Source organism: Tursiops truncatus, chromosome 2 (genome assembly GCF_011762595.2).
Source record: "Tursiops truncatus isolate mTurTru1 chromosome 2, mTurTru1.mat.Y, whole genome shotgun sequence".
Lineage (NCBI taxonomy): Eukaryota > Metazoa > Chordata > Mammalia > Artiodactyla > Delphinidae > Tursiops > Tursiops truncatus.
Window position 1 is genome coordinate 33,732,545 of NC_047035.1, and position 15,129 is coordinate 33,747,673.

The 15,129-nt window shown below is 43.1% G+C and overlaps 1 protein-coding gene across 4 annotated transcripts in view; it reads right to left on the bottom strand.

Annotated features, from left to right (window-relative positions):
* Positions 1–15,129, bottom strand: part of RAD51B (RAD51 paralog B) — a 688,762-nt gene that overhangs the window by 192,072 nt on the left and 481,561 nt on the right. Inside the window, exon 9 of one of the 4 annotated variants that reach the window (XM_073800327.1) lies at positions 11,996–12,402. The exons of the other annotated variants lie outside the window; for them this stretch is intronic. Within the exon in view, the coding sequence (XP_073656428.1) occupies positions 12,377–12,402 (26 nt within the window). The 3' untranslated portion in view covers positions 11,996–12,376. Of the gene's footprint in view, positions 1–11,995; positions 12,403–15,129 lie in introns of those variants that run through there. 4 annotated transcript variants of the gene reach the window in all.

Here is a 15,129-nt window from a genome sequence, read left to right on the forward strand (position 1 = left end):
TGGTTCAGCATCAGAATGCCCTAAAGAGGTTTTTGAAAACCCAAATAGCCCTGCTCTGTTCCCAACAGGTCTGATTCAGCAGGTCTGGGATAGAACCCAGGCACGGGAAATTTTTTAAAACCTCAACCTAAGAACTATGGTTCATGGAATGGCAACCAGTACATAGCAGAAATCTGGGCAGCAAAAGAAAACGGAGGGCTTCCCTGGTGGCGCAGTGGTTGAGAGTCCGCTTGCCAAGGCAGGGGACACAGGTTCGTGCCCCGGTCTGGGAACATCCCACATGCCGCGAAGTGGCTAGGCCCGTGAGCCATGGCCGCTGAGCCTGCGCGTGTGGAGCCTGTGCTCCGCAACGGGAGAGGCCATAACAGTGAGAGGCCTGCGTACCGCAAAAAAAAAAAGAAAATGGACATTCCAGACCAAGATTACAATGGCAAAAGGGGAAGGAATAACCATAGGATGCAAGAGTGCACATCACTTCCACAAAGCTGCATGCTGTAAATGACTCATGTTAGCGTGTACTTCCACACTGAACAAACTCTGGGCAACTTCAGTCATCAGTCATGAAAGGGGTTTAAGTTTCCAAGGATTCAAAGTACTTCAGGTTTGCTTCACATAACAATAAACTATCCCCTGCAGCTTTAAATCTAAATCATTTTGGTATCTGGAAGCATCATATCTTAAGAAAACATTATTTAGGTAGACAATTATAGGTTGTGATGGGCTAGGCAAGGCACAAATGAAAATAAGATGTGGGTGTGCAAAAGAGGCAAGTAAGTGGGAATTTGGTATAGAAATTCTCCCCTGCACAGGGAGAAAATGAGTCTGAAAGTTGACTGTGTTCATATGACAGCAAGATTAACACTCAAATTATGGAATAAATTAGTAAGTATAACTACAAATGAAATCACCCGCTTATAACTTTGACAAAGGAATTTATCTCAGGTTTAGAGACTAGATCTTGTCTGAGATGACAAAGATTACTGTAATATTTGTCAATTTTTTTTCAACAACTATAAAAAAGTTTATAATATTCTTCTCTATAAAAATCCATCTTTTAAGAACTACATTCTTTGGTTAAGAGGCACTGGTAACAAAAATATGCTTAGCTCTCCTGCAAACCCTGGGAATGAATTCTCCACCAGGGAATGCATTCATATCTGAAAGGCACACAAGGATTCATACACAACAACAGGAGTTTCAATAAACTGATACAGAGAAAGAGAATCTGATTTAGGACTTAGAAACCTCCTCTGTATAATAGGTACAAACTTGGCAGCGAGTAGAACTCCGGCATCATCTTCCCTTAAAGTTCAAGGCACTTCTGTCAAAATGACTGTAGGAATTGCAGGTGTGTGTGTGTGTGTGTGTGTGTGTGTGTGTGTGTGTGTGTGTGTGTGTTACGTCCTTCATGAAAAACCTCAAGAACCTGCTGGTAATTGATTCGAGAGCACCATGATAACTTGGGCATTGGACAGTAAGACCCCTCAAGGAATGAGTCCTCTACTATGGTCACTTCATTGCTTAGTATCTCCCAGCTATAGCCCCATGTGTACCAAAAGGGAGGGATAAGTGTTGAGTGAAATGCAGTGAAAAGAAAATATAATCACTACCACTCCTTTATGACACTATTCTGGGCAAATAAATGATCTTACCTTTTTGAATTATGCTTTCTTAACTCCAAACTGAGACGTATCCAAGTCAAATACAAAGGAAGATACTAATGACAGCTTTGAGAGTTAGGTGTGTGGTTTAAGGCAAAAGCTGGCAGAACCATAATTAAATATCCAGTTTCCTCAATAGTTTGTTCTACAAATGATGGAATAATAATAGCTAACATTTGCTGAACACATATATCAGATACCATTCTCACAGGTTACATTTTTAACTCTTTTAACCCTCCTTTTGGTCCCTGAAATCGGTTCTATTAATACGCTCACATTTACAGTGGCACAGAAGGGTTAAATTACAGCCAAGGTAAAATATCTGGAAGTGACAGAGCCAGGCGAGACCCAGGCAACTGCCACTGTGATAAACCCCTTCTCCTCTAAGCTTTACTGCTTTATATGCTGTAGTGACCACACAGAGTTTTCACTTTTCTCCTTCCAGTCTCTTCAAGTATTGCTGGCCTGATGGCCATTTCCATAACACCAAACCCGCAGTAGGTACCTGCTTGTCCACAGTGAAGGCTCCGAAGAAAGGATCTGCAGAGCTTCCATTAATTCCCGTATGTCAAACTTTTGTTACTGGAAAACCAGTAGTCACAGATTCTAGTCCTTACTCTACCTTTAATTAGCTGGTGATTTTGAACAAGACTCTCAAGGCCTCAATTTCCTCATTTAAATAAAAGAATTGTATTAAATGATTCCTGATTTTCCAGCTCTACAAAATGTTTTGATGAAAAGAAAAAGATTCTAGGCCTCTTCTACAACTCCCCATGTTGGCAGGCCTTCTAAGCATCTCTAGGCAGGAAAATCAGTCGTGGTGAAACCTGTTGGTATCATAAAGGAAAGCTGATGTGCTTCAGGACAGGAAAGACGCACAGCAGAAAACTACTGAAGGACTAAAATATGCTGACTGTACTAGTCAAATGCATGATGGCTCTCTTCTTTTTTTTAACTTCGAAAAAATTTTAAATACAGAAAATTACACAGAGAAAAATACAACAAACACTTTCTATATTTTCTTCAGTTTTTTTTTTCTTTGTTGTCTTGTACATTTAAAAATATATCATGCTGTGCTTCCCTGGTGGGGCAGTGGTTGAGGGTCCGCCTGCCAATACAGGGGACATGGGTTCGTGCCCCGGTCCAGGAAGATCCCACATGCCGCGGAGCGGCTGGGCCCATGAGCCACGGCCGCTGAGCCTGCGCGTCCGGAGCCTGTGCTCTGCAGCAGGAGAGGCCACAGCAGTGAGAGGCCCGCGTACCGCAAAAAAAAAAAAAAAAAAAAAAAAAAAAAAAAAATATATATATATATATATATATATATATCATGCTGGGGACTTCCCGGGTGGTCCAGTGGGTAAGACTCTGTGCTCCCAAGGCAGGGGGCCCAGGTTCGATCCCTGGTCGGGGAACTAGATCCCACTTGCATGCCGCAACTAAGAGTTCGAATGCTGCCAACTAAGAGTCTGTATGCCGCAAGTAAGAAGCCCGCATGCCGGAACTAAGAAAGATCCTGCATGCTGCAAGTAAGACCCAGTGCTGCATAAATAAGTTAATTAATTAAAAAAATATATCACGTTGAAGTACCACGATCGCTTTTCCTTCTCCAGGTGACAACCATTATCAAGAATTTGGTATTCATCCTTCTAGTCTTTTTAAAATAAATATAGTCTTTTTGGGTACATAATCTTATCATTGAAGCATAGAGTATCTCTAAGGCACAAATTTAGAACAGTATTCATTGGGTTGCAGTGTTTGTGCCTTTTTACATCTAACTTGATGCTGCCAGATTGTTCTTCAAAGTGACTGTTCCAATTTACTCTCCCATTAGCAATGGGAGTTCTTGTTTCCACACGTGTTCACCAACATTTAGGAGTTTTCCGTTTTATTTTTGATTTTTGGTTCTTGGCTTTGGTGGAGTTTTTTGCTTGCTTGTTTGTTTGTTGCCAAACTGATGGGTAAGAGTGGTATCTCATTTTTGTATTAATTTTTGTTTCCTTAATGACTTGGAAAGTTGAACACTCAGGTTTCTTCTAAAAACTGCCAGTGTGTAGCCTTTGCCCATTTTTCTATTGGGTTGTCATTTTCTTATTTATTTAGAGAATATGAATAAGCCTAACTTCTTAAGGCTAGAGGGTCATAAGTTACAGACTAGTTTGGGAGCCACTGGTCGGCCCTGATTGGGCAAAGGGGCCACCCAATCTGGGGGCAGGCTTTGTAGCAGAGCCTGTATCCAACAGCAGAAAGAGTGAGATCGTGCCATTCCGGAACCAGCTAACTAGTTACTCATCTGAGTGGGTAGGTTGTAGACAGGGCTTTTGGGATCTTTTTCATTTGCTTGGCCATTGGTCTGTTCATTCTGCTACTCTACACCTCTATTTCCTAGGCAGTAAGAAGGAGAAATCTACACCAGCCTTTTCATGATCTCTCATAGACTGAAGAAGAGAAAAGGCCTGGACTCTCTTACACTTTGTAAAGACAGGTTTCACCTAGATGAGACCATCTGAAAATGTTTCTTCTCAGCTTACAAAACGTTTAAGGAAAGAGCAGATTAAACTAAACTGAAATGGAATTTTTAAAAAGGCATTTAGCTCTATTTCTCTGCACCTTCTGAGAAACAGGAGGAAATATTTTTGTTTTCTTTGCCCTGGGGTTAACTAGAGACAGCCTAGTGTTAGAAATACAACAGATGTAAAGTCTCCTCCTCTGTGAGGTGAGTGGATATGTGGCATAAGCTCCTTCCCCAAGACAACTTAGATCTTTGAACATGTGGGCACCAGGCTGCTCTGCGGCGCTGTCCCCAACTTCCTCAGTGGAGAAGAGCCATGCACCCTACAGAGGTTTAGAAAGAAAACAATGTTATGAAAGAGAGCTTAGTCTCTTTGGATTTTCCTGAAATAATGATCTCGTGTCAAGCCTTGACTGTTAAAATGAATTGTATTTTGATTAATGACCTTTATTCTGTTAAAAAAATAAATGACCAAAGTGTGTGTTTATATATGCAGAGAGGTATATTCTATGTGTCTGTGTGTGTGTCTCCTTTGTGTGTGTGTGTATACCCAGAGTGAAAGAGCCAGCTGTTTTAGCCATTTATATTTGAGGGGATGGGGGGTGGGTAATACAGTAAGTTCTGTTGAAAGGAGATGATGGGAGAGAATCTGATACCCTGAATCTTTCAACAAGACAGAGGTCAGAGGGCAAGTGTGGAAATAAACTTAGAAACTAGCTTCTTGTTTCTAAATCAGTTTTTCGAAAAGTCAACCTAAAATGTGAACTCCTTTTGGAAGCTAGGTTTCATTGCTATTGTTGTTAGGAGGCGTTTGGTTTGTTTGCTTGTTTGGTTTTGTTTCTCAGTTGATTCTTCCCACAAAATTCAATCGGGAAATGAGTAGAGGTGGGGGATTGTGAGGTCCTGTTCTATCAAAATCACCAGCTTCAGCAAACTCTTCCCCCAATCCTTTCAACAACAGGTTTGCAGACTTGCTATTCTTCTCTCTTCCCAGTTATTCCCTGTAACCTGAAAACTACAGATCTAGACATTATCATTTGAATTTATTTAGAATTACTGACTGTGAAGTCAGTCATCCTCTGCTTGTTAAGAGATTCACTTAAAGATTGGAAAGCCTCCTGTATAAATGACTTGTAAGCGACCGTGTGGGCTCCGTGAAGAGGAAATGACTGCTGCTGTGGAATATGCAGAGACTGTAACCTCTAAGCAATGTGGCCAAGGGAACTGCAGAACCTGACAACGGACCTAATTAGTAGATATGTAGATGCGTGAAAAGTAGTCAGAGGGAGCTTGAACTTGTACAAAGCACCCCAAGTCACCACATAGTAGAACGTAACGTAGTGGCCCAAAAAAGTACAGAAGAAAGTGGAGCGACATACGGCCTTTACTTTTTTTTTAACCTTAACTTTTAAAATAAGTCTAGATCCAGCAAAGCAGTAGTATGCCAAAGCTATTGTTCTTTAGAATAGCTTTTCCATGTGTAAAACTAGAATTGTTTCCCTAAGTAAAATCCATTTTCCTGAGTCTTGGTTTGAAGTCTCTGAATCTCAAATTAGACTAGTAAAGTTACAGTAGGAAATAAGCCAGAGACATACCAGAGCCAACATTACATGCTCCTGACTCAATATGGACCCATACACTTAACTCTACCCCTCCAAAAATATTGGCACCAGTGCTAAGCTATCCCATGATTTGTCTCATTTCTATAGTTACTGCAGAAACAAATTATCATTTGCTTTCTAACAGAGAAAATGAAGGAGTAGAAAACAGAAATCCTAGGCTTTATCGTTACTTGACCACTAGGTTTCTTTTTCCTGTTGGCTGTTTGTCCATACACGACATTTGCTTCTTCACAGGCATGTTATGAGCGTTAGAAGTAACTCCTGGGCAGACCTATATTTAAACTAAACCAGCCAACGTTTGTTCATGTTACCTTTTAACATATGCACCAAGCAGTTTCGCAACTCTTTTGATAAGCAAATTCTCGACCTAGTAATCACAGAATCTTAGTGAAGAGGAATATAAAGTTCATCTAGTCCAACTTCTTACCCAGTACAGGAATCCTATATGCTTGGAAACTCCTTCTTTTATACAAATGAAATGTCTAAGGCAATTTTCTCTTCATATATTCAGTGGAGGAGGAAAACATCGGCCACCTTTTTCATTATAAGAACTCTTTCTAGACTTAAATACCATTTATTTTCTCCCTTCAATCTTCCTTTCTTTAGGTTAAACAGCCCACTTTCATCGTTCTTCAGAGATCTGATTTTCCATGCTTTTAATCAGTTCAATTGCTTTCCACATCCTCTCAAAATGCAGAAGCCCAAGCTGGGCATGTAACTGAATGACAGCTTTGCCACTAAGTGTCTCATTAATACTGAGTATGGTGACTCAGTTTCATGCCATGCTCCTGTTAATACAGCCCAGCAACATGTTAGATCTTAAAGTATCTTTAAAAACAAAAAACAAAATATATATATATATATACACACATGTATGTATGTACGTGTGTATATTATGTGATTGATTCTTTACTTTGACCCCTTTAACTCTGTTATTAAAAAAAATACTTTTAACATTAACTTGTTTAAAAGTGAAAAGTCCTCAAATCACTTAGAACGTGTTTGTCCTAAGGTAAAACCCAGCCCTCACAGGATTTAAACATATTTAATCACAGATGACACACATAGCTAGTAATACACCTTATTACCAGTCCCAAGTCCACTCCTGGAATTCCTGAATTTCATATGTGTATCATCATGTTCTCTGGCAAAGTAACAACGCTCTGTGTAGTCCTCTGGGCCCCGAAGCTCAAGCTGACCATAATCTCTTTTTAGTAGCTTATGGCCTCCCTGGGGCTGGGGGCCCAGAAAGTGCTGAATTCTCAGATGTGTGGGTGTTTCACTCAGGAGCCCAGGTTGTAAATGACAGAGTGCCAACTCAAATTGTCATCATGGGCAAAACAACAGGTAGGGCCTATTAGTGGGTCACAGTACCAAAGGAGCTGGACCCAAGTGCTTAAATGATGATTGCAAGCTATCTTTCTCCATCTTCCAGCTCTGTGTTCCAGTGCGTTGGCATTCTTAGGCAGGCTCCCCCTAAGTGGTGGCTACAGGCTTACATAATACAGGTTGAGGGACCCTAGCAGACAGAAGGGACTCCTCTTTTCTGGTAGTTCCAGCCAAACTCTTGTGGTAGATTCTCACGTCTTGGGTCACATATTTATTCCTAAGCCAATCACCGAAACTCTGCTTGGTCTGATCCAAGTTCAGAGCCAACCTCTAGCGCTGCAGGGCAGCATCAGCTTCATGCAAACCACACAGATGGAGATTAGGATGGGGTAGTTCCCCAGAGGAAAACTGAGGTGCTGTTTCCAAAAGGATGGGGAAGGGAAGCGTGGCAGAGGAGAACACAACGCTCTTCTATTCATAGCCCTTCAGTGTCTCTTCATGGCTTTCAGGGAGGCCACAAATGGCGTGGTCTGTGACACACAGAATGGAATCGATAAAGACTTGAAGAATGAGTCCACTGGCTGGCAGTCTGGTCCCTTTGTGACCACTGGCCCAAGACCTCAAACACTTAAGGACAACAGGAGCATTGCTTAGCAATGCACCAGAGAAAATGCTTGCTGGGTTGGAATGGCTGGGGGTGGTGGTAAAGGGTTAGGGTTGAGAAGATACAGTCCTTTCTGTGTAATTTCAGGGAGGGTAACCCCAGAAATCGCTCCCATGCATCTAAGAAGCAGCATATACTTAAAGCCTATAATGAGAATTCCTTTAGCATTTCTTTGATCCCTGGTTCAGTGAAGTTCCGATCAAAATTTTGCAGTGACTTTAGGCCAGCTGAGTAAAAAACTCAGGGTGGCCACAGAAACAAGGCTGGATAAAGATGTAGGAGGTATACGGAAAGGAGGAAGAAGCAACGGGCTCCATAGGGAAGTGAGTGCCTAGGGGCTCTTGGCAGAGACAGGATAGCTGTTCCAGGAAACTGCCTACCTTTTGAAAGTGATGTAAGGGGTTTCTTGCTGAATATCATAGTAAAATGAATGCCTATCAGCGAATAATCAGAAGATAAGATCCTATTCTAGTACAGTGCTGAAATGGGCCACAATCATATTTACTATGGCACAGTGATTAACTTTTTTTTTTTTTTTTTTTTTTTTTTGCAGTACGCGGGCCTCTCACTGCCGTGGCCCCTCCCGCTGCGGAGCACAGGCTCCAGACACGCAGGCTCAGCGGCCATGGCTCACGGGCCCAGCTGCTCCGCGGCATGTGGGATCTTCCCGGACCGGGGCACGATCCCGTGTCCCCTGCATCGGCAGGCAGACTCTCAACCACTGCGCCACCAGGGAAGCCCCACAGTGATTAACTTTGAAATTCCAGTTTATTTTGCCATTCCAGTTTATAGGCATTGATATGCCTTCGCAATCATGCCTTGATATTTGTGACTATTTTATACTGTTTTAATAATACCTTCTTAGAAGATTACTATCCACTCACAGTAGTTAGAACTTGAAATAATTACAGTCTGTTTACCTTCGGTGCCTTATTGAGTCTTAACTTAATTATAAAAATATTTGTAAGTAATAAAAATAACCTCGTTGGGTAATATGGGCATTGGTATTGAAAGCAAAAGAAAACGAGGAAATTTAGTTGGATTCCCAAAGGAGTCTTTGTCTGAGAAAGGTTTGGGAAGCACCATGCTAGATGTCTCCAAATGTCCTATACTCTTGGCCTAAGCACAGAAGGAGAAAGCAGTAGAGAGGAAAAGAGAGAGGAAATGGAACAACTCTCTTTGCAAAAAGGAAAATCTCTGAAAAATAGCATTTTTATTCTCTGTGTGCTCTGGAGGAAAACAGGCTTATACACAACTTCCCCTTTAAATAAAAAAAAAAAAAAGGCTAAACTAGTAAGACACTGAGAAAACTAACTGAGAACATCAAACTGATGGTGTAATAAATATGGCAGAAATATTTTATAACCTTATTAAAAATCTAGCTGGCCAAAACAGATAAAATTGAAATACACACGCTTATCTCTAAAATCAAACTTGCAAACTTGTTTGCCGGGTGTCTTCCTGTGTGTCCCTCCAGATTTTCTCTCCATCCTTCCCCATCTTGCTCTCTGCTTTGGCACCTGACCTGTGTGGACCGCATCAGTGGGACGCTTTCCTGGGTTTGGCCACTGGAGAGCACCAGCAGGAGACTGGAGGGGGCAGAGCGGCCTTGGGCTGTGGGTTGCCCTCGCCTCCTGAAGGTTTCAGATCCCCCCGACCCCGGGGCAGCCTCCTCTGTCTCCTGTTTCCAGAATCCAGCCTGTCCCCTTGTCCTCTCAGGTCTAGGGGTACTAATGGAGCCCCACTATTTTCGCCCTGGCAGACTTGCACAAGCCCATGACCACTCCACTAAAAGTACTCCTTTTATTATCCAAGTCTCCTGAATGATTCTAATGAAAGTCATCTCTTGATGGGATCCTGGCTGATACAACCTGTAATGTATTCAGTTGAAGAAAAAGTAATTCGGTTGTAGAAAAAGTTCTAATGGCAACCTGTGCCTTGTTTTATTTCTAGTCCTAACATTTACTAGTATTTTTTATGAGAGTTGAATGCAGGCCAAGGCAAGGCTTAAGGAGGTTTATGACCAAAAAAGCCTTCAGTCCTCTACCGGCGACCTAGCACAGAACAGAGTGTGGCGTGAGGATTGCTCAGCTTTCAGCATGCTGACATGACCCTGCTGCCTCCTCCCCACTGCCCTCAAAGTCCCTACCTCGTCCTTCGACCTGTCTGTCACCTTTTCTTTCCATTGGGTAGCAGTGGGGCAAACAGCACTGACTATAATAGCATTCAGGACAGTACTAAGCACACAGTGAGTTCACTTGGGGAGACAAGCCTTATTTATTCATGAGTCATAAAATGATTAAATTAGTGTTTAGTAAAAGATGAAAGGAAATTGCTAGGACCTCAAGCACCTCGACAGCTGGAACCATGTCCCAGTCATGCGTCGGGGCCCCAGACCTAGCACAGTACCTGATACTCAGTAGGAGCCCATTGAAACACTTACTTACGAACTAGAGTGTTCCGTTCTCAGGGACAGCAGGATGGCAAGTGCCATGGGAAGCCACACTTGTGTGTCTTGAGTGTACATTTCCACCGTGTGCACAAGTTCCCTATCACTCTCCTTATCAGGACGTCATCAATGTCTTCCGCAGTGGTATCTAACCTATGTTGGGTCATGGACTTCCCCCTTGGAGAATCTGATGAAAGCAATATACCTGCTCTAACGCCAACACATAAATATAGGTCAAAGACTACAGGTAGAAAAAAAGAAATACTCTTAGTCAAGATGGCCCATACGATCCAGAAGCGGACATGTTGCCTGTGTAGAAAAAGGGCAGGACACAGGGTACTCCCCGAGGGATCTAAGAAGGTGACTTCACAGGAATGGAACCTCGAGGGACTAACTTTCTTTATTCAAACCCCAGCGTCTGATAATGAATACCTATGGTGCTGGTGGTTGACGATGATGATAGCTCTCAGCATGGGCCGGGCACTGTGCTAAGTGCTGTGCTTACCTTAACTCTCAAGTTAGACCTTACTGCATCTTCATCACGTAGGTACTACTACTGTCCTCATTTTAAAGATGGAGATGTTGAGACCCAGGGAGGTTTGGCAGACCGCTCAAAGTCATAAAAGTAGTTGGCGACGAGGCCAAGATTAGAACCCAGGCAGTACCAATCAAATTCTTATACTCTCAACCAGTCTGCTACTGTTCCCTCACTAACAAGCGAATACCTGCTCTTAACTACCTTGTCTCACTAATGGAACTTTATTAGCACCCATCTGTTGAGCATCTACTGGAGCGAGAGGCATTGTGTTAGCTGCTATGGGAGGCTCAGAGATGCATACGACAGAGTTTTCTCTGGAGGCATAAGTGCCAGGAAAAGGGATGGGTCATGTCTCATTGACATTAATAAGGCCATATGGCATAGGCAAGGAATAACTGGGGCAGAGCATGAGAGCCAGGGAGGTAAAGTACTGAGTGGGTGGGTCAAAAGCAGCCTGAGAGGTGATATAAACTTCCAGGGAAAAGGAAACTTGAACAGGAATTCAGAGAGTCTGAAAAAATTATGGGTAGGAATGAAAATGTAAAGCAACTGGTAATAAAGACATTCACACTCTAGAAGGAGAAAGTCTGTTTAACATTAATCTGTAACATGAAGCACAGAAGATTACATCTTAAATATATTATTTGCATGATATAAAAGGAAAACAGTATAAAGAGGTTTTTAATCTCATTAGAAGATACCACTTGAAAGCAGGAAGGTTCGGAATGAGGCATGTGCACACTGATCCCGGTGTCAGCTCGGGAATGTCTGAGATCAGTGCATCCAAAATGGACCAGTCCTGGTTCTGGGTCTCGCTGTGATCCAGGCTCTGTGCCGGGTGTCAGAGACAAAGAGATGCACAGGATAGGGGACCTACCCTCAAGGGGCAGACCATTTGTTGGGAAAAACAAACTGCTTTGTGATTTACTATAAAAACTTCGTGATGCACATGATAACAGGGGGACGAACAAAGAGTCTATACGCTGAGGCCTGGAAGGTTCACAAGAGTCATCCCTGCTCAGACATGCAGACTGCGAACAGCTGTTTTATTCAGGCTACCTGGGCTCAGATGGTCCATTCTAGCACTATCTGAGTGGACTTTAGAACATAAAACAAGAGATTATTTGAGAACCATCAAAACAGCACTGTAAGTAAACGACACACAGTTTACTATTTTGCACTTATCAAATGAAGTACAGTACGTGCAACTGTGGGTGTGGTTTTATTTATGGTCCTGAAAGAGGTTAGTAAACTCTTCCAGCCATTGGTGACTGGAGGTGTCTGTACTTGCTCCTTTTCTCAGCTGGCTGGCTTTGTAGCTTCGGAAGACTCACAATGGCCTACCCTGGTCAGCAGGGTCTCTGGACTCCTTCTGCAAGTCTCTTAGTATCTGAATACTGTGGCTGGAAGTCAAGCTTGAACTCCCAGAAGAATGTGTCTGCTCCTGCACTGCTCTCCGGTGTAGAGCTTTTGTGCATCACCTCCTCTGATGGTTTCTCCAGTGCTTTCTTGTTTGTGCTGTGCCTCTTCCCTGGCAGACCTCCCAGTTCTCTAAGGAACGTCACCCTTAGCTGCCAAGGCCTCGGACTCAATGCCCAATGAAGTCACAAGTTGGGGCTCAGCCCAGTATCTGGAGCATAATAAGAACTCAGTAAAGGTCTGCTGAAGAATGAAGACACAAACGAAGGCAGGCTCACACCTCTGGGCCTCTAAGGGACCCTGCCCTCGGCTGCACAGGCAACAATGCTCAGCTGCCACAGATGGACAGACCGTCCAGCCCCTTAGCTAGTCCCAGCCTCACCCTGGACATTCCACTCCTCCCATCTGCTCCCACTCCCAGATCTCCTGGTCTCCCTGGGTGTTCCTGTCTTTGGGTCAGGAAACCTATTTATCTTGTCCTTGGGCTCTCCTTGGAGGAAAATCAGCTTCTGGTCTGAGGGCTGCTGGGAAGACTGCCCCCTAGAAATAGCAGATGTTTTCCTCTCTGGACTCTTGCTTTCCTTTTTGAAATTCTCACAGTTGCCGTATCTACTAGTCAAGGTTATTAAAACCATACATCTACAAACATCAAACGCTGCCCACAAATGGGGAAAAAACACATAGCACTTTTTCATTCTTCCAACTGTCTTTGCCAACTGTCTTTCTACCATGTGAGAGCTACGTGGCCATGTGAGTTAGTGTAAATATATTTATAAAAGGGTGGACATACATACCATTGTGCTGGAGTGGCAGAATTTACTTTTAGAAAACAGTTTTCCTCGTATAATTTTATTTATCCGTCCACCAAAAATCACACAGGATATGAGTAATAGCACCCCGCTGATTTATTTTTTTAGAGACGGCCACTAATGGTTATGCCAACTTCTCGGTTTCGCTCCAACCTATACACCTCTTAGCAGTGGTGCTGTGATTTTTCCCAACTCTGTGTTTAGTACTTTTCCCACTAGGCCTGCAAAGTTGGAACATTTTCGGAGGCAGCCCATTGCATTATAAACAGTACATTTTAACTGTCCCGTTTTGCCCGAACTCTTACAAGGTGCTAAATAAAAGCGTTCCTGGTAATTGTGCAAAGCCACTGCCTTTAGCCTTCTGCCTGCAAGCACTTCTCCTTTTGTCCATCCCACATCTGAATCCCAGCACACTGCCCCCGACATCCCCACCTCACAGTGGCTTTGTCTGCCCTGGCCCACGCTGGAGGCTCCCATCGCCTTAACACAAAGCAGGGAGGCGCTGGCCTTTCAACAGAACATATCCATGAGGCCTAGAGGCAAGATTCATCTAGGTGCCACTTGGCTCTAGGCCAACCGTTTCCTAGTCTGCAAAAGCTCAAATCAGCCGATCAAAACATTTATAGAGTACCATTTATGTAAAAGGCATGAAGAATGGTACACAACCATCAGAAATGTAGTCCTCACCCCTCAGAAGCAGCTCGTGATCCAGAAGAGAAGAAAGGCTTTGCACTTAAATAGATACCCAAAACTACTGGGCCGTACATGCTGACAGCCAACGTGAGGTAAAGGCAGCGAGGGCAGCTGGATACATGTGGAAGGGATGGGGAAGGGAATTGAATGGGAAGTTGGAATGGGAAATAGTCAATCAGTCTGGCCAAAATGCAGGTGAGAAGAGGTACATTAAGACCAGATTGTCCAAGTCCTTGAGTGAAATTATGGAGTGTGTTGGGTTGCAGTCCTTGGGTTTATTTTAGAACTCCAAGGTGTCAAAAAGAAGCTGAATATACTTATTCAGGCATGAATCGAAAGAAGGACATTCTTATTACTTTTTGCCTTGTTATACTTCCTTATTTAATATAGTGCTTACTAGGTGCTAAGCCCTATTCTAAGGGATTTATAAATATTAATTCATTGGATACTCACAGCAATGCTGTGAAGTCAGAATAATTATTTTGTCCTTTTTACAGCTGGGGAAACAAAAATACAGAATTTAGGAGATTTGCTCAAGGCCTATACCTGTGCCACCTCACCTGCTCCCAAGGAAGAGCAGATGATGGACCAAATGCTTCTGCTGAGCCCCTCAAAGAGGCAAATGAGATACCATGGACAGAGACTAATCAATAACATCTTCCCAGAACTTCTTTTGAAATATTCTAAGGCCATCACTTACTGAATTGTTCCTGAAAGCCCCCATGCACCAGCATTCCATCACCCAAAAGGAGGGAAACAGAATGTTTGCAAGTTTACCAAGTGTAGAAATTGACTAAGTTATACCTGAAGTGGGGAGAGGGGTTACAAAACAACAGAGGAATGTCAGGAGGCAGAATAGAGGAGGGAGTGCCTGGGGCTGCCCTAAGTCTCCATGGAGAATAGAACAAGGTTCTTTTTCTCAGATGTGAAGGGCTAAGGAAGAAGATTGTAACATTATGCCCCTCACCTCTGCTGTCTTTCCTAGTGTCCCATTTTTTGTTTTAACTTTCCTTTGAGAGTTAGATGGCCTTGGTTGTGAAAACTATGAGGACCTAGTGGTTAATGGAAACAGGAACACCGAGAAATGTAGCACAGTGGGGAAAGGAGACAGACGATGAGAGTACAGAGGAAGAGGAAAGTGAAGGCCCACTACACTACTCCAGGGGAACAGAAGGATGGGAGATAGGTTGAGAGTCAGAGGAGGAAGGCTGGGGTAGCTTTTCACCAGAAAGAGTCAGTGTTGGAGCGTGACCCTGTGAAAGAAATTCTTCCAGACCCTTGAGTCCATAACCCACAGTTTGAGAAATACCACTGGGTAGACCACACCCACAGAGATATTTCACACTTAACAACCAGGCCAGAGCAGATGATAGGAACAGAATGGCCAACTTCATGGATTTTTCCCAGCTGGAACAAGTAAAACTGTTTACTTGATG